The sequence below is a fragment of the Penicillium citrinum genome (assembly GCF_028827155.1).
Source record: "Penicillium citrinum strain IBT 23319 chromosome Unknown utg000005l:1.0-1900146.0:1.0-1900348.0, whole genome shotgun sequence".
In the NCBI taxonomy this organism is placed as follows: domain Eukaryota; kingdom Fungi; phylum Ascomycota; class Eurotiomycetes; order Eurotiales; family Aspergillaceae; genus Penicillium; species Penicillium citrinum.
In genome coordinates, this window is record NW_026622690.1 from 1,526,927 (window position 1) to 1,551,457 (window position 24,531).

The following is a 24,531-nucleotide window of genomic DNA, read 5'->3' on the forward strand; positions in this document are numbered from 1 at the left end:
GAATCTCTCGTTCTACTAAGCCACGTGACAAATCGCTGCAGATCCCCCGCGAGAGGCGTCTTTTTCCAGACGAAACATGACAGACTGCGTTCCTCTGGACCCCAACACCTCTCCGTTTCTGTCTGCCCCAGATGCTTCAATATCACAGGCCTCATGGACAAGCTTCCGGTAGAGATCCTCACCAAAATCATCGACCGTAAGCCGCTGTTTACCCCCCGCGGAATCTTCCCCGCACCACATTCCAAAAATCCGTCCGGATGCTGATATGTTGACTCAAATGGTCAGTACTCACTCCATGTGAGAAGGTTCAGTTGCAATCTGTTTCCAAAAAATTCTTTGATATCGCCCGCGACAATAATTTGTGGAAACTGCACTGCTATGAGGAATCTTGGGCCGCTTTGCAGGCGTCCCGTCCGGCCGGCCGGATGTCAGAAAGCCTGCTCACGAATTCGACAGCTTCGTTGAGTACACTGGGTCAGGACTCGCTGCGTGATTTGATTGAACCTCCAGCTTCGCAGCAGGGGGAAGGTAGTTCTGTGGAACCAGGAGCTCTGTCATTGAGTGAGAGGGCTAAGGCGGCCGCGGAGTGGGACTCCTCAGCTGACGGAGAACATGTCGATTGGTATTCGGAATATATCGCCCGCCATGGACCTATGTCACTATCATGGGTGCAGCAGCCATTTCAAAAGGGCCAGGGGAGGAAGCCTCAACCTCTCGAGGTGAAGGGTATGGGGTTGTTGAAGGACTGGAGTTCTACACGGCAAAATAAAATCATAGCACCGCTTGATGATGGCAGTGTCTGCATTTGGGACCTGAATCATTCTCATAGTGCAAACTCACAATCGACGAAGGGGGCCATACTTGGAATGAGTGAGCCTGGTGCCCTCATGGCCAATCTTTCTGGCCGCCCAGAGCGTTCGCCCGCGAAAACATCTCCAGACTTTATCAATCTTGGCGAGGGTGTCAGTGTTGACTCGTTCCGACGACGAGCGTACTTGGCTGTTGGGAATGTCCTTAACGAGGTTGATCTTGAAACACTCAAAGTGGTATCACAACAGCGGTACCCATGGTCGATCTTTGCACTTTCCCAGGAGACTGACTATTCAGTGCCACTGACACTGGCCACGACGCTGAGCTTGCAGATTCATGACGCTAGACTTTCTGCATTAGAGGAAGAAGAAACAATTAGCTTGCGGTGTGAGAAAAACTCTACTCCGTTGATCCCAGAGCTAGATATATTTCCATATTCCGACTCACCACAATTACAACTCCAACCGAACGGCCTCCCTCCTCGCCGGATCCGCAGTCCTGGCCCAGGAGACGAGAACTATGCACCACTATTCCAGCCAGGACCGTTGTCAATTCTTCATCCGCCAGCACCACACTTCAATACCATCCTCCTCGCAGGTCGCTTTCCTAGCATTCTGTGCTATGATCGCCGCTTCTTCCCTCGCCTTCAAAGTACAGTTCATTCCGGTGGTCGTTTGTGTGGCCTTGCATCTGCTCCTGAGCCTCGATTCCCAGTCCACGCAGACTCTACGTATCTCGACTCCCATAATATCGTGGCCTGCGGCGAATACAACGGCCGAGGCTCATTAGAGCTGTACAACCTGAAATCATCCTCTGAAAATCGAGAAGGCAATCCATCCAACAGAACATCGCAGTTGGCACCAGATTACAAGAATCGTCAAAGTGCAGCTAGCTCCAAGTTACTATCCGTGGCATCGCATGGCAATCGTGTCGTATACTCTGATTCCGAGGGTAATGTCAAATGGGTTGAGCGAAATGGTCGAGAAGAAGTTCGACGTTGGAATATCAATTCTTCTTCACCGCAGTTCCCATTTTCTAAACGCGGTAGTGTATGTAAATCTGCACACAACGATGACAGCCCGCAGCCTCGTGGGCTCTGGCCTAGCTCCCAGCCGCAAAACAACAATAGCGAGGTGGCGCGGAAAATCCTACCAACAGGTGGCAATCTGCTTGGTGATGAACTTCTTGTGTGGACAGGAGAGCGCATTGGTCGGCTGAAGTTCTCTATGCCAGCGGATCTGGATGAGGAGATGGAGGATGACTGGTTCATGCATGCCGAGGTCGACGAGCAGACACGCGAAGAAATGCGGCACAAACAACGTGATGACTGGGAAAATGAACAGCGATATGCGGAAACGATGCGACGAGCATTAGAAAGACAGGCCGACGAGGTTCGCTGGATGGGCACTGATAGCATGGGCTAATTTCTTTGACGGGCGTCCATGCTTTGTGCCAACATGGTCTGTTTCATGTTTGGGCTTCTTTGCCTTGAGTTTATATTACAATCTAAGCGACTAGACTTGGACTTGATATATATTGATTTTATTCTATTTATATATTTCACCAATGGCATTCACAAGTGTTGAAGAGATTCAAATAAATCGAATTTCATTTACATTGGCACCATACCTGCACTATTACTATTCCACTAGCAAATAAATCTACCGAACGTTCAATGCAGTTCTGAACCAAGCGCACTAACCCTCCGAGTCACGTTAGTACAAATCCATGAATGTCCATACTAAGTCCGGCCTGTCACGCCGATCGCCGAGCATCCGAGGCAGCGGAATCGGCGACTCACCGCCCGGTTCCCCGCGCCGAGTTATCACGAGGATTTCTAATGCACTGTCAGCCATTACGGATTCCCGGCTGGCCCCTTACCTGAATAATCTCATAATTTTGATCTCGTGATCCTACTCAAATTTGCAAGCTTACCGACTTCACACCGTCGATTCCAATTCTCTTCACATCCTGCTAGAATAATTTGGAATACATATTGCGCAGTGAGGGGCAAACACCGCAACCTTTGCCATCACGTCGATAATCCATACTACATTCAAGATGCCTTCCACTACAGACCCTATCCTTCAATTCGACTCGATCGAGGATACAATTGCTGCATTCAGTGAGTTGAGCTTTACCCTAGGATCCTGCCCCTCCTTTCATCCTGCTTAACTGCCCCGAGGACTCCGAATTTGGCACGCAAACTAACAATGACTCACTACAGAGAATGGCGAATTTATCATTGTACTCGACGATCAAGACCGCGAAAATGAAGGAGATCTTATAATTGCAGCTGAATCAATCACGGCGGCTCAAATGGCTTTCCTCGTTCGCTACACCAGGTGAGCACACCTCTTATTGTCGTCCGGCAGAGACTCGGCATTGCGATGCGAACGGTGCTCGGTGTCCTCGGAGGCAGGAATTTCAGTCAAAAAAATCCAAAGCTAATACATTGACAGTGGATTAATATGCGCGCCAATTACCCCAGACCTGGCCAAGCGCCTCGCTCTCCCCCAAATGGTCACTGAGAACACCGACCCTAAGGGTACCGCCTATACCATCACAATTGACTCCAGCGACGACTCTGTCACAACTGGAATCTCCGCACACGACCGCGCCCTCACATGTCGTACTCTCGCCTCCCCTGATGCTCAGATTGACTCCTTCCGCCGACCTGGTCACATCATCCCGCTTCAGGCGCGTGCCGGTGGCGTGCGCGAACGCAAGGGCCACACTGAGGCTGCGGTTGACTTTTGCAAACTAGCCGGTAAGGCGCCGGCTGGTGTGATTGCGGAGTTGGTGGACGATGGTGAGACTGTTGAGGGAGTGGCGGAGATTGGAGGTAACAACGGCATGATGCGTCGGGATGGATGCTTGCGCTTTGGAAAGCGGTGGGGAATCAAGGTGTGCACTATTGAAGATATGGTGGAGTATTTGGAGAGGACGGAGGGCTCTGGCAAGTCTGTTTCAAATGGTCGCCATTAAGGAAATTCTTTGTGTTTTCTTTGAAGTTTGTTATGCTTTCTTTGATGTACACCACGTTGCCCTTACTTCTTGAAGATACCTTTGTAGATGAATGGACCACATAGATTTATACTACACATTTCAATATAGTGGCATTGCCAATAAAGCTCGGAATTTATAGGGGTTCGAGGATCCGAGAAACGAAATGGTTATTGGAAGCTTCAAGTACTGCATAAGCATTTCTGGTGGTCGTAGGTTATGGATGAAATTGCGTATTTGATTTATCTGGGTATCTATCATTTTTGTTATCATAATGTACAATTTGGGACGAAAAACCGACAAAAACGAAAGCAGCAAGTGCAAACTATCATCAGGTCGATGATCTCGACTCTGGAAAAAATAAAACGCCCATGCAATGCAAGTTTAGTTTCCTCGACTTGAGGTTGACCGTATGTTCTATCATCGTTTGAGGTGCGAGTAGTCCCGCAAAATACCCATCATGTGAGTATTGGTGGTTTTGCCGCTGCGTCGGGCTTTCTTGACCTTCTTTGGTTCCATCTTGGGCCGTGGTTTGGTCACCTTGTTCTTGTTGGTAGGGGTGATACCGGCCTTCTCCAGCGCCTCCTTCACAGTCTGTGGGTCTGGAATCTTGATTTTGTCCCAGATCTGCTTGAACTCATCGTCAAAATGCTCAATGAGAGAAGGATCGTTTGCCCAAATCATCTTGGCGTGGTCATCCTTTTTGTTGCGGGTAACCAATAATTTGCCCTCTTTCTCCAGTTGGTTGATAGCCTCCTCGACATTTGGCCAGCCCTCGCGAAGCTCTCGAACACTCATGCCAGCGGCAGTGGTCTGAGACTGAAGCTTTCGAAGCAGTTGCTCGGGATTGCGAACATTGTGAGGGGGCCGGAAGCTAAAAGTGCCTTCGCCGTTGGCGCCCGCCGGGTCATAGTCGACCTTTTCATGCATCTGTAAGATACTTCGCAGCGCTTGAACATATCCCTGATCATGGGCACGATGCTGCAAGGAGAGATATGATATGATATCAGCGAACTTCAACGGAACACCCTTGTTCTTCATGTGCTCGATCGCAAAAAGCACCTGGGTCATAATGTCTTTGCCGGTACCAGTGTTGGCTGGCTGAGAGTAGACGATGTCTGCATCATGTCGCTTTTTCTTTGGATCACTGGATGAAGGAGGGGTTGGCGCTGACGAAGGAGCCTGCGAGCTGCTAGCAGATGGAGCATTCGCGGCCACTCGCCTCTGCTGAGGCAAGCGGTTGGCCGATTCCATCACGCTTGCGTTGAAGCTCTTCAGCTGCTGCTGGAGATATGACATGGTTCCGGTAGGATATCAAACAGTGGCTTCTTATTGAAAGTATCGAGCTCGAAGGGTGAGAAAAGGGAAAGTCAGACTGAGACCAGATGCTTGCGGCTGAGCCGGGGCGAGCTCTGTGAACTAGGAGAGAATAATCATAAGGGTACGATGCTGTCCAACAATCAAGAAAACTGGCTTGAATGCTTTCTTATTGGATGGTGGTGGTGGTAGCAAATAATCAAACCCTCCAGGTCGCAAGTCACCGAGAGTCAAGTCAAAGAGGTCAGGGAAATGAATGGAGCCACAGCGGTGATCGTCCATCACGTGACTACTCATCGAAAGCAACCTGAAAGCGCGCTCCAAGCTCGCCCTTGTCCTCACCTCATCGTTAGTCCACCCGACCACTACCATATTGTCGCCAATCTTTGTGGGGGCGACAAGTATCTTTCTTATTCATATCGCCATGTCATAGGGCCCATCAATAGCGCTGTGTGTATGTGTCCAAAAGCAGTGCATACTGCGCGTCACCAGGTTCGAGCTTGCGCATTAACCATCGGATTCTTTAGAGCTCAATAGCCGGAATCTCTCGCTTTTTGCGAGCCACATATCATCATGGCTGAAACTGCCATTGAGATTCCCTACCTATCATCGCATTATTCGATTCCCGAAACTACTCTCACGTCCCTGACACAAGCGCCCACTGTTGATCTTGTGAACCAGCTTCTCCAGTCAATTACAAAGAGAGCGAACGAACATGATGAGCTTGATGCTTACAAGATTCGCCTTGAGGTGGAACTTGACAATGCCTGTCGCACCAGAGACTCTAAGATCAAAGTCTTGAAGGAAGCAGTGGAAAAGGGCCACGTCGAATTAGAAGAGTTGCGAAAATCCCTTCACACATCCGGTTAGTGTATAGCGTTTAAATATCTCATTAATTGCTCTGGTACTGACATTTTTCTTCTCCGAATCAGAAAACACCAGGTCCGCTCTCGAGTCTGAGATCTCTATTCTGAAATCGTCCTCAACCTCAAGCGAATCGGAGACCGCCTCTCTCAAATCGCGCATCTCTACACTTGAAGCCGAAAAGAGGGAGAGCCTAGCACTTCTCGAATCTAAATCTGCTTCCCATGACAAACTCGCAGAGGAGCTTTCAATCTTGCATAAGAAAACAATCGACTTGCGTCGGGAGCTTTCCACTGCCGAGCAAAATCAGCAGAAAGCCGATTCGGCCGCTGCTAGTGCACGTTTCCGAGAACAAAATCTTCAACAGGAGCTTGACCTTACAAAGAAGAACAATGAGTGGTACGAGACCGAGTTGAAGACCAAGGGTGCGGAGCATATGAAATTCCGCAAAGAGAAGAGCTCCCGCATCTCCGAATTACAACGCGAGAACGAGGAAGCGAGCTCCACCATCGATGCACTTCGTCGTAGTGAGAATGCTCTGAAGACACGTCTCGACGAAACCGAGCAGCGCTATGAGGACTCACTGGCCAGCATTAGCCAACTCAAGGAGGAGGCAATCCAAGCAGCTGAGTCTTTCCGAGTTGAATTGACAGCCACTCAACGCCTGGCTGAGGTCCAAGGAACTGCCGCTAAAACTGCCAAGGAGCGTGTTGAAGAGTGCAAGCTCGAGCTACAGAAAGCTAAGGACCACGCCGCAGAGGAGATCTCGCGTCTACGCGTCGAGAATGAAACCGAACACACCGACAAGCAGGCAGCTGAGCGCCGTGTTGCCGAGCTCGAAGCAACTATCTCACAATTGGAATCTGAAGGCCGCAATCGATCAATGAGCCCTGCTCATTCTCTCAATGGCGTTGCACCTAGTACGCCCCTACGACCTGGTACTCCAGGTGGTACTTTCACCCCACGAACCTCTCGTACGAAGGGAGGTCTTACTCTCACCCAGATGTACACCGAATACGACAAGATGCGGACTCTTCTTTCTTCCGAACAGAGGACCAACCAGGAACTTCGCGTCGCTCTTGATGAAATGGTGCAAGAGCTCGAAGCCAGCAAGCCTGAGATTGACGAACTTCGCGCAGATCATGGCCGCCTCGAAAATGCTGTTATCGAAATGTCAACCCTCTTGGAGACATCTGGAAAAGAGCGTGATGATGCCACAAAGGAAGCCAGAAAGTGGCAAGGACAAGTCGAAGGGCTTGCTCGTGAAGGAGATATCCTTCGCCAACAACTTCGAGATTTGAGTGCCGAGGTCAAGGTTTTGCTCCTTGAGGTCGCCATCGCTAAGCAAGGTGAAGATTACGACCGTGAAGAACTCGAAAGGATTGCCCGACAGGAGCTCGAAGAATCCTCAGCTGAATTGAACCCAACAGGCCGCTTCATCAGCCAGAATCTGACTACCTTCAAGGATCTTCATGATCTACAAGAGCAGAACCTCACCCTTCGGCGTATGCTTCGAGAGCTTGGAGACAAAATGGAAGGTGAAGAGGCTCGTGCCAAGGATGCCGTGCGCCAGCAAGAGGCCGAGGAGCTGAAGGAACTCCGAACTCGTGTACAAACTTACCGTGATGAGATCGGCAACCTTGTAGCCCAATCCAAGAGCTACGTCAAGGAGCGCGACACCTTCCGCAGTATGCTCACCCATCGACGACAGACTGTTGGAGACGCATCAATTTTCTCGCAGTCTGTTCCCCTTGGAGCTACGCCTTTGGGAGCCAGTGATAGCCAGATCAAGGAATCCCCTGATTATGCAGACCTACTACGAAAACTGCAAGCTCACTTTGATAGCTACCGCGAGGAAACGTCTACGGACCACTCGGCCCTTCGCCAGCAAGTTAACGAGCTGTCTCGCAAGAATAGCGAACTTCTTAGCGAGATCAGTCGATCAAGCAGCCAATTGGCGGCCGCAAACTCGCGAGGGGAGCTCCTTCAGAGCAATTTCAATATGCTTAAGAGCGAGAACAGCGAGCTTCAGAAGCGCTACTCTTCAATTCTCGAGAATGCGAACCGACAGGATATTCGCACCCAGCAGGCTGCCGAAGACCTTGTTGAAGCTAAGGGTCTGCTTGAGAGTCTTCAACGCGAGAATGCCAATCTGAAGGCCGAAAGAGATCTGTTGAAGACCGTTGAGAAGAGACTATATGAGGATCTCGAAAATTTGCGAAATGAGCGCAGCCGACTTGATACGCTGAATGGCAACATGCAAAGCATGTTGAATGAGCGTGAACACACAGACTCCGAAAACCGCCGCCGATTGGAGTCAACCGTCGAAACCCTCGAATCTGAGCTACAGTCCACCAAGCGTAAACTGAACGACGAGACGGAGAATTCCCGACGAGCTGCTCTGCGTCGAGACTATGAGCAAGAACAGAACCAGAAACGTATTGATGACCTGATGACTAGTCTCAGTTCGGTTCGTGAAGAATTGGTCGCTATCAAGACTACTAAGGACCACCTCCAGACCCGCGTTGATGAGCTTACTGTAGAGCTCAAGAGCGCGGAGGAGCGCCTCCAAGTCGTACAGTCCCGACCCGCCGCATCCTCTGCTCCTGCAGAAGCACATGCTACCACCGACGATTCTGGTGATGGCAGTGGCCTCACACGCGAGCAGGAACTTTCAATTGAGGTCTCCGAGCTTAAGCGCGATCTTGACTTGGCGAAGAACGAACTAGCACACGCTAAAGAGCGCGTCGAGGAGTACCAAGCAATCAGCCAGTCAACAGAGGAGCGTATGGAATCCGAGGCCGAGACACATGCTCAATATCGCGAGGAAACCGACGCTCTTCTTGAAGAACGTAGCAAGAAGATCCAAGACCTTGAGACCCGCATTGAAGAGATTTCCACAGAAATGTCTACCAATGCTGCCGAGTTGACCAAACTTCGCGAGAACCAAACCGAAGCGACAAGACACCTCGAGGAGCAGAAGGCCGATCTCGAGTCTGAAATCACACGGTTGAAGGATGACAACGAGCGTCACCTTGAAGCCGCCAAATACCACCAGGAAGACATCAAGGCGCAGGCTGAAATTGCTCAAACTGCTCAGCAGAACTATGAGAATGAGCTTGTCAAACATGCGGATGCTGCCAGAAACCTGCAAACCGTTCGTGCTGAGGCCAACCAAGTTAAACTTGAGATGACCGAAATTCGCACCCAGGCTGAAACCCTCAAGAAAGACCTTGCTCTGAAGGAAGAGAGCTGGGCTGAACAGAAGGCCCGATATGATACCGAGCTGCTGGAGTTGCAGAAGCGCCGAGAGGAGGTCCTTCACCAGAATTCTTTGCTACATGAGCAAGTTCAAGGCATCACTAGTCAGATCTCTGCTCTTCAACGCGACAGAACGAACTTCTCCGAGAACGAGGAGCAGGAAGGCGAGCTGGCACCTAATCTGGAGCGCCAGCAACAACTTATCAGCTGGCTTCGTAAAGAAAAGGAGATTCTGGATCTTCAGCTTCAGTGCTCTAATTCCGAAAAGGAGAGACTGCAACGACAATTCGACTACACACAAAGCCAACTCGACGAGACACGCCTCAAGCTTGAACAGCAACGCCGAGCTGCTGCAGATAGTGATCAGAACACACTCAACCACAACAAGCTGATGGAGACACTCAATGAGCTAAATCTCTTCCGTGAGAGCAGTGTCACCTTGCGCAACCAAGTCAAGCAGGCCGAAACAGCCCTTGCCGAGAAGTCGACCCGCGTTGACGAGCTTCTTCAGCAGATCGAACCCCTTGAAACCAAGATTCACGAACTTGAGAATCTTGTCGAGTCTAAGGACGGGGAAATGCAACTGCTCCAGGCCGATCGTGACCACTATCAAAAGCGAATCCAAAACATTCTTCAAAAGTACGATCGGGTTGACCCTCAGGAGATGGAGGCCTTGCAAGAGAAACTCTCCACCCTCGAGAAGGAGCGTGATGAAGCTGTCACTGCCCGCGATGAGGCTATTTCGATCCGAGACAGCCTTACCGCAGAAGTCGAACAGCATAAGAATGCTACAGAAACCCGGGTGTCAGATTTACGAACTAAGCTCACTGATCAATTTAAGAGCCGGTCTAAGGAGCTTTCGGGGCGCATCAACAGCAAACAGGTTGAATTGAATGCGGCCTTGCAAGAGAAGGAAGTGCTTCAAGAGGAATTGAACACAACCAAGGCAGAGTTGGAGACACTCAAGGCCAAGCTGGCGGAAGGAGGCCCTACCTCGGCCGACAATACTGCCACGACACAAGTGCCTGCACCGAGCTCAGCTCCTGCCCCTACGCCCACGGAAACCGAGGAGCCAGTTAACCCCACGCCCGCATCACAATTCCCTACAGCAGCTACTCAGGTTGTCCCAGTTGGTGATGAGCAGAAGATCCAAGAGTTAGAGTCCAAGATTCAACGTTTGGAGGCTGCTCTCATCGAAAAGGATGATCAATTGGCCGTGAAGGATGCCGAGCTAGAGACAAAGCTGAAGGAACGTTCTGAAAAGCTGAAGGAGATGTATAATGCTAAATTAACTGAGATTAGAGCATCTCAACGCAAAGAGGCCGAGAATGCTCCAACTGGAGAACAGGCCACTCCTGCGACCCCTGGCGCAAATGCAGAGCAGCCACCTTCGACGCCTGCCAAAGCATTTGAGCTTCCTGATCTCACCGATGCACAAGCCCGTGAACTTCTCTCTAAGAACGAGACTTTACGCATGATTTTACGGAACAATATCCGCAGCCATGTGGATAAGGCGAAGCAGCAGGCTCAGACAGCATCCGGCTCGAATGATGCAGCACTTGCTGCCGCGGAATCGAGGTTCAACGAAGAGCGTGAGGCCTTGCGAAAAGCGCACGAGGATGAGATGGGTGACAAGGTCAAGTCCGCAGTGGAGCTTTCCGATAAGAAATCTCTTGCTCGTATCAGCATGCTTGATGGACAGAAACGGACCGCTCTGGTCAAACTGGATATTGTCAAGAAGGCTGCTGAGGAGACACCACAGAAGCCAGTGATTGAGGTCTGGGAAATTGCAAAGGTTGCCCGGCCTCCACCCGCGGCTGCGCAAGCTCCGAAGCCTGCTGCTGTACCTTCTCCCGCTCAACCTGCTTCTCCTGCTCCAGCAGCGCAGCAAACTCCGATGCAGCAAACCCCTGCTGCTACACCAAATGCTGCAGTACCATCGCCTGCGCCAGCTGTTGAGCAAGCGTCAGCCCCTACCCCTCCGACGGAGTCAACAGCTGCTGCTACTGAACAACAACAGCAACCGACAAATGCTGAGGCTCAACCTACCCCGGCGCCTGCTGCTGCTGCCGCTGCTGCTCCCATTAATCCCTTTGGACAACAAGCTCAAAATCAACAAGCCCAGCAAGCCCAACAGCCCACGTCGTCCCTGCCAATCAAGCCTCCTGCCAATAACACTCCACCTGGAATGATGAGGGCGTTACAGTCTAACCTTCCAGTTGCTCGGGGTGGTGCCGCTGGTCGTGGTGGCCGTGGCGGTCATCAGCAGACGCCTTTTACCCATGCTCAGCAACAACAGCAAGGCGAGCAGCAGCCACAACAGCAGCAGACCCAGGGTCAGCCGCAAGCACAACGTGGTATTGGTCTTCCTCGAGGCCGCGGTGGACGGGGAGGTCCAGGCCGTGGTGGAAACCAAAACCAACATGCTGCTCCTCAAAATCAGGCCCAGAGCCCAACCGCGAACCGTGGTGCAATGAACCCGGGAGCTCGCCAGTTCGTTCCTCATGGCAATAAGCGAACGCGTGATGAGGCTTCTGATGTGCCCACTGATACCAATGCCAGTGGGAAACGAATGAGAGGTGGTGGTGGAGGAGGACAAGCCCGAGGTGGAGGCGCATAAAACATATTTTCTATCTTGTACCTTTAACTGTCCTATTTCTGTTCATGGAGCATGAAAGGTCTACTACTATGTCTTGAGTCCTTTTGCGCGATATAAATCGTGAAGACCAAATTCTATTTTTTTTTCTTTTGTTGTGTATTTAGTCAATGTACGATGGCGTTCCTGGATTTTGAAGCCGCTCTACCTGGCAGTGGCAGTGGCAGTGATCATTATGATTTCATTTGAAATCAATCGTACTAGTATTTTTCAGATATTTAATTTCGACTTCATTTGCAAGAATATACAGTAATCATCCAAGCATCGCTCCAGTTCCGACTATAACGGCTATGGGTATAAAGTAAACAAAAGAAAACCACCCCAAATTCTGTCAGCTAAAAAGAGAGATCAAAATGAAAAAGTCCGACATAGAAGCTACCCGCTAAATGAGACACCTTCATGGATTCTTAGACCCTTCTCGAGACTTATCTCTTTTTAGGGCCGGCAGGAACAAGCATACGGCCCAGAATCTCTCTCTCCTTCTGCAAAACCATCAACCTCGCATCCTCAATAACCTTCCCAGGAGGCGCAGGACCAGGCGCAGGAATCTGCGCAACCTGCGCTGCAACAGTGACAGCTGGACCAGGAATCTTAGCTTCTCGCGTACGTCGTCTTCGCTGTCCAATACCTGATCCCCAAACAACCGTCCATTCAGTCACTTTGCCGCGTTCCGGGACCTGACAGCTCGAGCAGATCTTTGAGTGAGAGCCAATTTCTGCGTATCTGTTTATTGAGACTAGAGATTCAATGACGGCGGAGGAGTGGATATGTGCGCCTGCTTTTATAGTGGATTGAGGGCCGATAGTCACGAAGTAGGAGAGACGGATTGGTGTTGGTGGATCTGATGAGGGGAGAGAAGAGGGTGAGGTTGGTGCTGTGCCGAAGATTGTTTTCTCGCCGATTATGCATCCATCTCCGATTACTATTGGTCCTTCGAAGCTGTAGAATCGAACACGAGGGTGAATGACGGTGTTTGCGCCGATTGTCACTGGGTGTGTACCCTGGAAAATGACGGTATCGGAGATGGTTGTCGTGGGATCAGCTTTGACGGGGGCCTTTGGGGGGCCTGAGGGTGTGGATGAGGTTCGATGTGTTGCTGATGGTGGCTTGAGGGTTGCCATTGTGTTTGTCCAATGCAGTGAGGGGATCTTTTTGTATTTGAAGGTAAACTTAAGTTGGAGAAGCCGCGGAGGAGCGGAAGGCGGAGGGCGGAGGGCGGAGTGGAGCGGCCAAGACACAACAATATCATTTCCAACTGCCTGCTAGGATGCATTTTAGATCAATTTGATCGATGCAAAAGTAATCTAGTTGTGTAGAATATGATTACTTGATTCATGAATACATAATTACAAATATTGGTGAAGAGAGAAGAACTTAAGTATTTCAATATTGACGTTGCTAGTGCCTACGACTGATGATTGTCAGTACTATGTGTAATACAGTAGTATCATGCTATTAAATGGATTTAGATGAACTTATGAATTTATCTTCTATATGCTGTTTAGACATTCTGTTTAGCATCTGGTGAATAATCTTGCGAGGTTTTTAAGTTACTAATCTGATGTGCTGTGCTGAGTGGTAATACTCTTCGCTACTCTTTTGAGTCTTTTGAGTGTAAGTGGGTATCATTCAAAGGTATATACATGAAGAATCAAAGAAGGTCGTGGCAAGGTCGTCCAGAGGATTTCAAGGCCTCTCAACTACCGAGGCCAAGGCAGCACTGACCATGCTCTTCCTTCGAAGCCCTTGTTCATTCCGTTTGGAAGCCTCTCGACCTGCTTGTGCATGATAACTTTTCTCTATACGATGTGAATGAATCGCACCGGAGCTACTTCTTCTTCGTCCCCGCGACTCTGCCAACGATGAGTCCGGCGGCCCAAATCGACTCCGATGTAAAGTGGTAGTTGCTCTTCGACGTGGTGATGATCGAGGTGGTAAAGAACTGGGGTGACAATCATCTTCATGGACGGTCTCTGGGTAGCCGTCATCCGCATAGATATTGCGACGGATCGAGTCTATGTCACCTTCATTGCATTGTATCTGAGAAATTTGTTGTCGCTGTCGTCGAATATTTTGATATTCCAAGGGCCCATCGAGAGCAGGAAAATCCGGCGCCGATGTCGGGCTAGGGTTTGAACAAAGAGATGGCGAGGAATCAAGTTGACCGTGCCCATCATCATCATGGTCTGTATCCGGTGGCGTCAGGACATACCCCGATGAGTATCGCGAGATTCTGGCGCCTTCACGATCGCCTTTCTCAAGGATGCGCTCGCCATTGGGCCCCTGAATGGTATGTTCGTGTAGTTTCTGAGTCAAGGTGGAAATGGACAAGCGATTCTGTTCATAGGCGAAAGGAACGGAAGTTGGAGGCTGTTGCGAGCGAAAGTAGGAGGATCGGGGCCGCGAAAGTGTGCGCAGACGATGGGGCGAAGGACAGCGCGAGGATAACGGCGAAATCAACGGGCTGTTGCAGTCGGCCATCAGCCGATCCTCTGCATCGAGTGTCAACCGCGCCGGTCGAGAGGACGGTGAGGAAAAGGAGAAGTCCTCAAACATGGCGTGGTAAAAGAGAGTGTGCTGATCAGATCAGTATTTCTTTATCTTTCTCCTCACTCTCTTTTTCTTTTTGCGGCCTTCCTTCTCTTCGTAGGATGTCAGAAGCGAATGGTTAGCCTGCGGAGATCCTCAGAAACGAAGGGTGACCGAAGAGAGGCGCAGATAAACCGCTGTGAAGAGGCGATGTTTGGGGGGTCGCCGCCTGTCAAAAGAATTTTTCTTCCTTTCTTTTCCCCTTTTTCTATTTTCTTCTTTCTTTGCCTTCGAATTCGCCCGGTTCAAGTTCGGTTTTTCTGGGTGGTCCACGCCCCTCCGGAGGCAAACCACGTGATGCGGGCGTTTTCCATGGTTAAGAAAAGTGGAAGAAGGAGAGAATAAAGAGGGTCAAGGGGAGATTAATACAATTATTATAGAAAAAGTAGATATGTTGATATCTGACAGGGAACTAATGATGCAGAGTTAAAGTTGCGGGGGAAGATCTGACTGTTGCTGATCATTGGAGATGCATTCAAGGGGGTCCAAGTTGATACGTACAATTCTACAGGGTTGAAACTATACGCGATGGTACAGTGTGAAAGTCTATTTGGATTGGATCAGCCAACTGGGAATTTCTCGGGGAATTAAATTTGAAGTTTCTTAGAGATGGGGTGTACGCAGGATGTCAACTGATAGTAAATAATAACTCCTTTGTTATATATAGAGTAACATATCAGGGAACTAACTACTTCAGTTACTCCGTACTGGAGTTAGCGAATGGTGTACATTGGTGTGACAAAAGTTTGCACCGCCTTTTTTGATAGTTCTTCACTTACCGCCTTCTGTTTGCACTGTTAACTGCAATATTTTGATAGCATAGAAAGAATGGCAGAAAGAAGGGACGTTCAAACTAATGTTATGGCATTGTACTACAAACTTATGACCCACTCATATGAAACCCCGATGGATGAACTATGGGGTAGATTAGTTTAATTGCTTGTCTTGTTTCTTTCAAAGCCTGAGGCACTTATTATTTCTGCGAGATGAGGAGATAACACTACACTAGTGCAGTAACACTAATAACAACTTCGTTGGTCACCTCAATCCCTACGACAAATCGATTCAAATGTCTCCAGAGTATGTTTCCACACACTGTTCCCAGCATCGTTCTTACGAAGCTCTTGAAGAGCCTTCCCATTGCCATTGTCATTTCCATCCCAGTTTAGAAGATAAGCACCGCTTCCTTTCTCTCCATCCGAGCCAGGTGCGACATCGGTGATCTCTTTGGTTCCCCTGGGTGGGAAACGAGGACTCGTTGCGGCGTACAAATGTCGCTCTCCACTCTCATCCAGAGGCACAAAAAACGGCTTAGCGAGGAATGATAGCATGTTGACGGCAGTCCGAGTGATGGGTCCCAGCCCACGGAAGATTCCTGTTTTCACTACCGAAGGATATTCGTGAACAAAGGATGTTAGCGGGTACGCTTTCGCCAGCTCTTCCATAGACAGAGACGTCATGGTAATAGTATGCTTGGCGCAGTTGCGGAGAGAAAAGTTATTCTTCAAGGACAGGTCATCCATGATCAAAGGAGCTTCTTGGCCGGCGGCCAGGACGGATACCACCCTTGAAAGATTTGGTCCAAGACCAGGGTTAGAGGTGGATGATCCATCACCGCCATTGGCATTACTGGCGGTGGTTAGCTGGGGCAATAGATTAACCAAAAACCGCATGCGCGAGTAATAATGCAGACTGAATTTCTTGTCCAGCCCTTCATCGGTTTCTAATAGACGATCAGCAATTGCAAGGATATGTATAGGCTAGTACATAAGGAAAGGGAGTTTGTGGTCATACCATCACGACCTTTGGTAGTAAAAATTCCAGCACTCATAAATAGCAAGTTGATCTTATTCTCTTTCTGTTGGATAGACTTGCACGCCTCATCAACACTATTGAGACGCGCAGCATCACATCGAATAAAGTTGATCTGCCCGTCCGGGTTAAGCTGGCGCAGTTCCTCGATAATTTTAGATGCCTGGGTTTCGTTCCGCCCAACGAGATAGACTCGCGATGAAAGCGTGTCGCGAACAAATGCACGGGCAGTTGCTTCGCCGATTCCGCTCGTTCCACCGACTTTTGATCATCCATGTCAGCTTATCACGATTGTGGATATACCGGACGTCCCCGGAAAGACCCTTAGGGGATGGGGAGAGATGAGTGGGGTGAGTACCAAAGACAGCGACCAGGTTAGGACCCAAGTCTTTCAGACTAGCATTATGCCTTTTGACTTCCTCGAGTGAGACCATTTTGTTGATTCATACAAGTTCTGCTTGGAAAGAAGGATGGAACTGTCGCACCGAAGGGGCAGTATCTTGCGATATGATATCCAGTCACCTGACTAAGAACGATGTATTTAAACAACAGAAAAAATAGGGGGGAAAAAAGACCTCATCAGTTTCGCTTCAAACGGTTAATGGCTGTTAAAACTCTCGTAATCTCGCAAAATCACAAGATGACCTCATCTCGAGAGAGGCCTTGGTAGTCACATCCACGTCGACTTGTAGAAGTTGTGAGAACTAAAAGGCTGGAATTTTGAAAAATGATATCTTATAAACACTCGATTTGAATTTATTTCGAATTTCTCCCACTTTTTCCCCTTTCATTTTTTTTCTTTTCTTTTTTTATTTGCCTTGAAAGGTAGACCAGATCGGAAACAGGACGTTGGAAACATACATTTTGATAGCTCTACCTTCCAGTCTGACTATCTACACATACCTATAGATATTGTAGGTACAATAGAAATAAACTATTGCTCTTGCCTTCTCGGCATGATGGGTCTTCATTCCTTCCCTTCTTCAGTGTACGTCCATCGCAACTTCTTTCTGTCATAGAATAGTCTTCTCATAAATAGTCATATCACGTCTGTTTATTTACTTTCTGTCCATCCATATTCATCCGCTTTGCAACCCAATGCCACCTGGCATTGGGTTGCAAAAGCTGAATACTCGGCTATTTCCTTTCTCCAAGAGAGAGAATTGCAGTTGTACTCATCATTCTGCAAAAATGTTGAGCATGGACTAGTATGCTCAGCCCCTGATGATCCTGAAAGGTTGCTGTCTCTCATGCCGAAGCTTCTTGAGCCAGGGCGAAGGACAAGAAATCTCTGTAAGTGAGCCTGGCGGAAGCTAGAGTCAAGTATTGTATTAACTTTAAAATGGGATATCGACAACAAATAGCGACAGCCGTCCTCGCCGGCGATACTTGTATCGTCGTGGCATATCTGCATATCAAAAGCCAAGACAATGTAAATGCAGTTGCTCCGAGATCCAAAGCCTCCAATTTTTGCCCTCTACAGACGAGTATCCGAATGCTTTGTGGCGCACTTCTTGCCAGACAATTCCATCTCATCGGTCTCCAGTCATGGCTCAAGAACTGAGCCTTATGAACTATCCTCAGTATGGTTTATATCATCTGAAAAGACATAGAGAACGACATGGAAAAGCCCTGGATGATGCTATGCTGCAGCCCTGGGGACCGTCTCCGGATGAACGGAATCTTCAAAAATAAACTCCTTCTTATTCCCCCTTTGCTTCACTATTGTTCAGAAGAAAATATGGTCATTGGTTCTTCTTCTTCTTTTTTTTTTTTGAATGGCTTTCTCCTTCATTTGTCGATGGTTACATGTTACACTAGTGTACGGGCCTTGGGCCTAGGGAATAGGCAAGTGATGCGGAAGCCCTACGTGTACATTTAGCCTCTTCTTTCTAGTTTAAATTTCTCTGCTCAATATTATGATCAATATTCTGCTCAGTATTCAAAGTCACAAGAGAGAGCGTTTGGAACTTTTTCTTTATCTATGGCCAGGTACCATCACATTATACTGTATTTTCCGCATCTTGGAGGTCTGAGGCTGAGTATCAGACTTAAACAGCCGCAGAACTCGTTTGGGTTGAAAAGTACTACACTGCCCCGCAAATCGAGGATTGCTGTTAAGAGGTCTTCGTAAAACCCCCGGGTATGTCGAAATCTAAATATAGGGAGCGTGCTGGCTCTGCTTGTGGATACGATCGAACCAGTCCAGATTATGAGCGACACGGCTTTTCGGGAAGATTAACAAGCCATTGAAACCCCGAGAATTACAGATTCAATTACAACAAAGCTTTTTTCAATTGCGCGGCTAGCTCAAATAGTGAGAACTAACCGTCATACATCACAAAGCCCCAAGATGACAAGGCTGTTCCAGCTGGGCGAAGGCGCATGCAAGGCTGTCCCCAGTAAGCCTTGGCTGCATTCTATTTTTAATGCCACTTCCCCCCCCGGCGCAGTCCTGGCTTCGAATTCTCTCACAGAATTGCTCAACTTGGCAAACATCAAGCTGTTTGGTGTTCATTCTCCGGGATATGAGGATCATTTTGAACTGGCCTATAGGTATAGGCCAAACCTTGTCTCGGGTGTAGTTTCTCTACAGCCTCACAGCCATCGACGCATGATCCTCGCTGTACGACTATTTGAGCTTGGCAAGCTGTCAAACGGCATTTAAAATGCGCTGTCATATAAATCTGTACTGCCAACTATTTAATACATCTGTTCCGTGCCCAGTCAAGCTGTATCACTTTTGATGTCAAAGTACTACCATATCAATCATCCACTGCGTTTGACTGTCCAGTTCAACTTGCGTTGGGCATTCAATCATGGCTCGGCCTAATACATTATTTTCTTTTGTTTACTTGCTTTCTTTGCTTGTTTTTGCTTTCGCCGCACCCATCGATAAAAGAGCTCTTGATCTTGCATACCGCGATCTCATCGAACTTAGCACAAGGCAATCCAAAATGGCTGGAAAATACACTCTCCCGCCTCTTCCCTACGCCTACGATGTAAGTCTTCGGTGGCTTCTGTATTCTCGATACCTTTCACACAGACAAAGAGCCTAACGAAAGAAAGGCCCTTGAGCCCGTCATCTCCAAGGAAATCATGCAGCTCCACCATGACAAACACCACCTGGCCTACGTGACCAACCTTAACGCTGCTCTTAACAGCCAGAACCAAGCTTTAGAGGCAAGCGACCTCAGGAAGCTAGTCACTCTGCAGAAGAAGATCAAGTTCAACGGCGGTGGCCATATCAATCACTCTTTGTTCTGGAAGAATCTGGCACCACCCAGATCAAAGGAGACCAATATTGACATAGCCGCGCCGACTCTTAAGAAGGCAATCGAGTCGCAGTGGGGCAGTTTCCAGAAGTTCAAGGATGAGTTTAACAGCGTCTTGACCGATCTACAGGGCAGTGGCTGGGGGTGGTTGGCAAATAAACAAATTGAGGGAAGATTGGAAGTGTTCAGCACGAAGGATCAAGATCCAGTTGAAGATGCGGTGCCCCTTTTTGGTGTTGATATGTGGGAGCATGCATACTATCTTCAGGTAAGATTCTGAGCGGTGCGCCAAGAAAGATGTTAGCATACTGACATTCCTCAGTATAAAAACGACAAGGTTTCGTATGCTTCGAATATCTGGAGGGTCATCAATTGGCAGGAGGCAGAGAATCGCTTCAAGAATGGTCTTGAGGGAATGAAATTCAAGATGTAAAGCGCTTAAGCCTTCGTTCTATTTCTGCTGGTATATGTTTGGTCATGGCCTATCAATACGCGAACGTTGGCAACTCAATGCTTTTGGAGGGTGAGTGGTGGTATGTTTCTAGCTTTAAGTTAGTCGAGTCTTAGTTTTGCTGCAATTGATTATTACGAGAAAACATACTACCGGCCATAGTGAAATATTGAAATCTTGAGTCAGTATTCATTTTTTCGAGCAGTGTCTTGAACGGTATTTAATCTTTCGCCCGACTTTTAAGAAACGAATTTTAGGACAGTACTTGGTGGGATTTGCAGCCCCATTCGCCACTCGACCTCCTCAGACGCATATCACTCATTTTTGACCATGACGACTACCTCATATGTATCTGTTGAACTCCTCGAGGCTGATGTTGCCTTTTAAAATAGGGACCAAGGAGAGCTTCCAGCGGATGATCCTAGTAGAGGTTCCACTGATAAGGCTAAATTTCGGGGAGGCCCCGGGGAGTGGAACCAGCGTGAGTTGACTCGGCAAAGTCGGCTGCACGATACGCATGTTGCACCTCACATCAGCCGAAAAGGATCTACATCGTTGGCCATTGAGAAATCTTCGAATGACTCAAAGTTATCTTGTAATATCGAGCCTCTCATCAGTCATGAGAAAATCAACGATATGTACTTCGCCCAGTCTATCAAAATTCCATGTCTTAGAATTCGGGATCATCCCCGATGTAGGATATGGTCGAGAAACAAGCTTCGCTGGAACAAGATGGTGCAAGCCGTACGTCGAATAACATGTGAAACTGTCAACATACACACTTTCCATGTCGAGGGACTCTGGTACCTGATTTCGTGCCTGGACATAGTTTGCGGGCCCATCCTTGGATGAGACGGCTTGTGGGTACATGGAAAATTTGGTCTTAAAATCGAAAATCTCCACTCACAAAGACCTGGGCTTTGATTTTCCTTTCATCGAGAGCAGGGGCTCTAAGTCTCTTTCATTCAGAGCAATGGAGTCTTACCTACAGTATCGTAGAATTAGGCAGACTGTTCGACGGCAACTAGCTGAAATCGAATCGAAATGTAGTTGCGAAGGCTATACTATTGGATCGCCACACAATGTCAGGTATGTCAGATCATATTCATTGTATTATTTGTTTCTTTCCAGAATACTAATCAAGTACTCTCTCCAGTTGCCCGCTGAATCATTCGAAGGAGCTCGATGCTGAGAAGGGACCATCTGCACAAGCAATCGCCGAAAATGATTCTTTGATTATGGTGGGCTGGGACGGTCCTGACGATCCCCTTAACCCAGCCAATGCTTCTGTTGCACGCAAGTTATTCATGACCTTTTTGGTCTCTCTTATTGCCATCTCTGTCACGGCGGCATCTGCAATTGACGCCAGTGGCGTGCTGCAATACAGTGAATATTTCCATGTATCCGATGTGGTTGGTTCTCTCGCAACTGGTAAGTAATTCTCAATAATTCGATACCGGTTCTTCAATAGAAAGCTAAAATCAATCTCAAGGTCTCTTCCTTGTCGGTTTTGGTGCTGGATCTCTACTCTCAGGTCCATTCTCCGAAACCGTTGGTCGTAATGCAGTTTATCTCATCACGATGCTTCTATTCTTAATTTTCATTATGGCCTCTGCTCTCGCTCCCAACCTCCACAGCCATCTCATTTTCCGATTCTTTGCCGGCTTCTTTGGATCGACCCCTCTCAGCTGTGCTGGAGGAACAGTCGCCGATCTCTGGGATCCGGCACAGAAGGCATATGCATTCCCTGCCTACGCAATCCCAGCATTTTCGGGACCCATGATCGGCCAAATTATCGGTAGCTATATCCCAACAACACTGGGCTGGCGCTGGTTAGAATGGATTATGCTTATTATGGGAGGAGTGATACTTGTCATTGTTCTTCTGCTTCAACCCGAGACATATGGAAGTCTCCTTTTGCATTGGAAAGCGAGCATCCTCCGCAAGGAAACTGGCGATAAAAGATACCGAGCACCGATGGAAGTGAAGCGTGAGAGTCTCGGGCGTAGACTCTTGACTTCTGTCTATCGGCCTTTTGTCCTATTCTATTCCGAGTTGATCCTGATCTTGATGTCATTGTATCTGACAGTGGTGTATATCGTCCTGTTCACTTTTCTAGAAGGATATACGTTTATCTTTACCGATACTTACGGAGTATCTCAGGGAATCACCAGTGTCGCCTGGGCTGGTATGCTATGCGGTATCCTGCTGGTGACCTGCATAGTTCCCGTGGTATACTCGTGGACAACAAAGGAATACCAAAAAACGACCACTATCGCTCCTGAAACACGTCTTTGGTATGCGATGCTTGGTGGTGCTCCTGCTGTGCCAATCAGTCTATTTTGGATGGGATGGACTTGCAATGTATGTTTCGATATGAGCTAAACAACGCGAGTTTTACTAACATCCGGCCCTTATAGTCATCTATTTCGCTCTGGTCTCCACTTATTGCTTCGGCTGTCTTTGGATACGGCATCACCACGATCTTCATCGTTGCGTATATGTATGTGATTGACTCTTATGGCGTCTACTCTGCATCTGCTTTGGGATTCATGGTCTTCACTCGATACGTTGTCGCGGGTGGTGTGACCGTTGCTGGTGCCCCGATTTATCGATCAATTGGAGTCCAATATACTTTGACCATTTTGGGAGCGATCAGTGGACTGATGACGCTGATTCCATATTTGCTGTACTTATATGGCCCAAAGATTCGGAAGTACAGCAAGTATGCTGTAAACACTGATACATACTGAACGTATCCATCATGGATGCAATGCATCTTAATACTAACAATTAGACATCTGCATTTCCAATGACATTCTTTATAAATCGTCAGATTGAACCAGTTTGTTTATGAGCACTTAAAGCTAGCACTAGTAGTCGAGTTCAGTTGCCAGGTGCCCACCTACCAGGTGGTAATACAACACCAGGGGTTATTCGAGTTGGGGTAAGAATATATAAATTGGAGTCATCTCCAAAAATGGCTTGGCGGACGCAACCGATGCTCAACTTCGAGTAGAATCTTCTTTCTTATTCGCGCTCGGGATTGGCAATATCTCCAAGCTCTTCTTCTAACACGCGTACTAAATTAATGCCATCGGTTTTTTCTGTCGGCTTATTCTCCACTTGATATCCAAAGGCTGCTTCCCAGTGGTTCCAATTTGAAGTTCCAAACATATCGCGTCTTATCAGCAACAAGATCGTCCCCGCACTTCGGACTTCGGAGCGGTCCTCTTCCCCATTTCAATTTGAACAACCTCGAGCAGTCTCCCTGCTGCTTTTTCATCTACGCTACTTACTATTGCAAACATGGCGACTTTCTTGAAGAAGCCGCTGAAGCTTGCCTTGGTGCAGCTCGCATCAGGTAGGATAGTCCCTCACGGTCTTCACTGGCTCTGCTCACCCCGAATATAGGCGCGGACAAGACCGTCAATCTCTCTCATGCCCGTAGCAAGGTACTAGAGGCCGCAAAGGCTGGCGCTCGTTTGATTGTCTTGCCAGAGTGCTTCAACTCCCCATATGGTACCCAATATTTCCCTAAATATGCCGAGACCCTCCACCCTTCTCCGCCAACGAAAGAGCAGTCGCCGTCGTTCCATGCGCTTTCGGCAATCGCCGCTGAGGCAAATGCATACCTTGTTGGAGGAAGCATCCCTGAGCTAGAGCCGGCGACGAAGAAGTATTTCAATACTTCACTCGTTTTCTCCCCCACTGGTTCCCTTATCGGTACCCACCGCAAGACGCACATGTTCGATATCGATATTCCCGGCAAGATTACATTCAAAGAGAGCGAGGTACTATCCCCCGGCAATCAATTGACCGTCATTGATCTTCCGGACTATGGCAAGATCGGTCTAGCTATCTGCTATGACATTCGGTTCCCAGAGTCTGCTATGATCGCTGCGCGCAAGGGTGCATTCTTACTAGTTTACCCTGGCGCCTTCAACACCACCACCGGACCTTTACACTGGTCTCTTTTGGGCCGCGCCCGTGCGGTAGACAACCAGACTTACGTTGCTCTGTGCAGCCCATCACGAGATTTGGAAGCGACCTACCATGCTTATGGCCACAGTCTGATCACAGATCCCAGTGCCAAGATCCTGGAGGAAGCGGAGGAAAAAGAAACCATCATCTACGCGGACTTGGACAATGAGACTATTATAAATACTCGCAAGGGTATCCCCATCTACACGCAGCGTCGTTTCGATGTGTACCCAGATGTGAGCGGAGAGAGCTCGAAATAGTATGGTCGCATGGCCATTGGTCTAGTGAACAAAATGTATGGAGCCAGCAAATAGAATTTGACTGCACTTTCATGAGGCTCTCATCACTATAGAATTCGTTGACAACGACTGTAGACAAAATAGACAAAAGTGATGAAAATAACTACTGAAACTAGATATCCCATGATAGACACCTCAGGCATAAACTAACCAAAAAGAGACGAGGTAAGGTGGGTCAATCACATGACCATCCACCAATCATATTTT

At 48.4% G+C, this 24,531-nt stretch overlaps 10 protein-coding genes across 10 annotated transcripts; 6 read left to right on the forward strand and 4 right to left on the reverse strand.

Annotated features, from left to right (window-relative positions):
* Positions 1–153: 153 nt before the first annotated feature.
* N7469_006406 (uncharacterized protein) lies at positions 154–2,234 on the forward strand (the record flags this gene model as incomplete). Its single annotated transcript, XM_056645324.1, has 2 exons — positions 154–196; positions 286–2,234. The coding sequence occupies 2 exons, from the start codon at positions 154–156 to the stop codon at positions 2,232–2,234; spliced, it is 1,992 nt and encodes a 663-aa protein (XP_056500562.1).
* A 637-nt stretch (positions 2,235–2,871) lies between these two features.
* Positions 2,872–3,798, forward strand: N7469_006407 (3,4-dihydroxy-2-butanone-4-phosphate synthase RIB3; the record flags this gene model as incomplete). The annotated part of the gene is made up of 3 exons (XM_056645325.1): positions 2,872–2,935; positions 3,038–3,155; positions 3,273–3,798. The coding sequence occupies 3 exons, from the start codon at positions 2,872–2,874 to the stop codon at positions 3,796–3,798; spliced, it is 708 nt and encodes a 235-aa protein (XP_056500563.1).
* Positions 3,799–4,236: 438 nt separating this feature from the next.
* Positions 4,237–5,115, reverse strand: N7469_006408 (transcription factor TFIIE subunit TFA2; the record flags this gene model as incomplete). The annotated part of the gene is made up of 1 exon (XM_056645326.1): positions 4,237–5,115. The coding sequence occupies one exon, from the start codon at positions 5,113–5,115 to the stop codon at positions 4,237–4,239; it is 879 nt and encodes a 292-aa protein (XP_056500564.1).
* A 591-nt stretch (positions 5,116–5,706) lies between these two features.
* Positions 5,707–11,878, forward strand: N7469_006409 (putative filament-forming protein (Tpr/p270); the record flags this gene model as incomplete). The annotated part of the gene is made up of 2 exons (XM_056645327.1): positions 5,707–5,998; positions 6,066–11,878. 2 exons carry the CDS (start codon positions 5,707–5,709, stop codon positions 11,876–11,878), a joined length of 6,105 nt encoding a protein of 2,034 aa, XP_056500565.1.
* A 461-nt stretch (positions 11,879–12,339) lies between these two features.
* On the reverse strand, positions 12,340–13,035 carry N7469_006410 (transferase hexapeptide domain protein; the record flags this gene model as incomplete). The annotated part of the gene is made up of 1 exon (XM_056645328.1): positions 12,340–13,035. One exon carries the CDS (start codon positions 13,033–13,035, stop codon positions 12,340–12,342), a length of 696 nt encoding a protein of 231 aa, XP_056500566.1.
* Positions 13,036–13,600: 565 nt separating this feature from the next.
* Positions 13,601–14,470, reverse strand: N7469_006411 (uncharacterized protein; the record flags this gene model as incomplete). Its single annotated transcript, XM_056645329.1, has 1 exon — positions 13,601–14,470. One exon carries the CDS (start codon positions 14,468–14,470, stop codon positions 13,601–13,603), a length of 870 nt encoding a protein of 289 aa, XP_056500567.1.
* A 1,076-nt stretch (positions 14,471–15,546) lies between these two features.
* N7469_006412 (uncharacterized protein) lies at positions 15,547–16,749 on the reverse strand (the record flags this gene model as incomplete). The annotated part of the gene is made up of 3 exons (XM_056645330.1): positions 15,547–16,226; positions 16,298–16,576; positions 16,674–16,749. The coding sequence occupies 3 exons, from the start codon at positions 16,747–16,749 to the stop codon at positions 15,547–15,549; spliced, it is 1,035 nt and encodes a 344-aa protein (XP_056500568.1).
* A 2,523-nt stretch (positions 16,750–19,272) lies between these two features.
* Positions 19,273–20,023, forward strand: N7469_006413 (superoxide dismutase; the record flags this gene model as incomplete). Its single annotated transcript, XM_056645331.1, has 3 exons — positions 19,273–19,317; positions 19,385–19,858; positions 19,913–20,023. 3 exons carry the CDS (start codon positions 19,273–19,275, stop codon positions 20,021–20,023), a joined length of 630 nt encoding a protein of 209 aa, XP_056500569.1.
* A 991-nt stretch (positions 20,024–21,014) lies between these two features.
* Positions 21,015–22,794, forward strand: N7469_006414 (MFS transporter; the record flags this gene model as incomplete). The annotated part of the gene is made up of 4 exons (XM_056645332.1): positions 21,015–21,130; positions 21,198–21,472; positions 21,534–22,405; positions 22,462–22,794. 4 exons carry the CDS (start codon positions 21,015–21,017, stop codon positions 22,792–22,794), a joined length of 1,596 nt encoding a protein of 531 aa, XP_056500570.1.
* A 556-nt stretch (positions 22,795–23,350) lies between these two features.
* Positions 23,351–24,285, forward strand: N7469_006415 (carbon-nitrogen hydrolase family protein; the record flags this gene model as incomplete). Its single annotated transcript, XM_056645333.1, has 2 exons — positions 23,351–23,405; positions 23,456–24,285. The coding sequence occupies 2 exons, from the start codon at positions 23,351–23,353 to the stop codon at positions 24,283–24,285; spliced, it is 885 nt and encodes a 294-aa protein (XP_056500571.1).
* Positions 24,286–24,531: the final 246 nt, after the last annotated feature.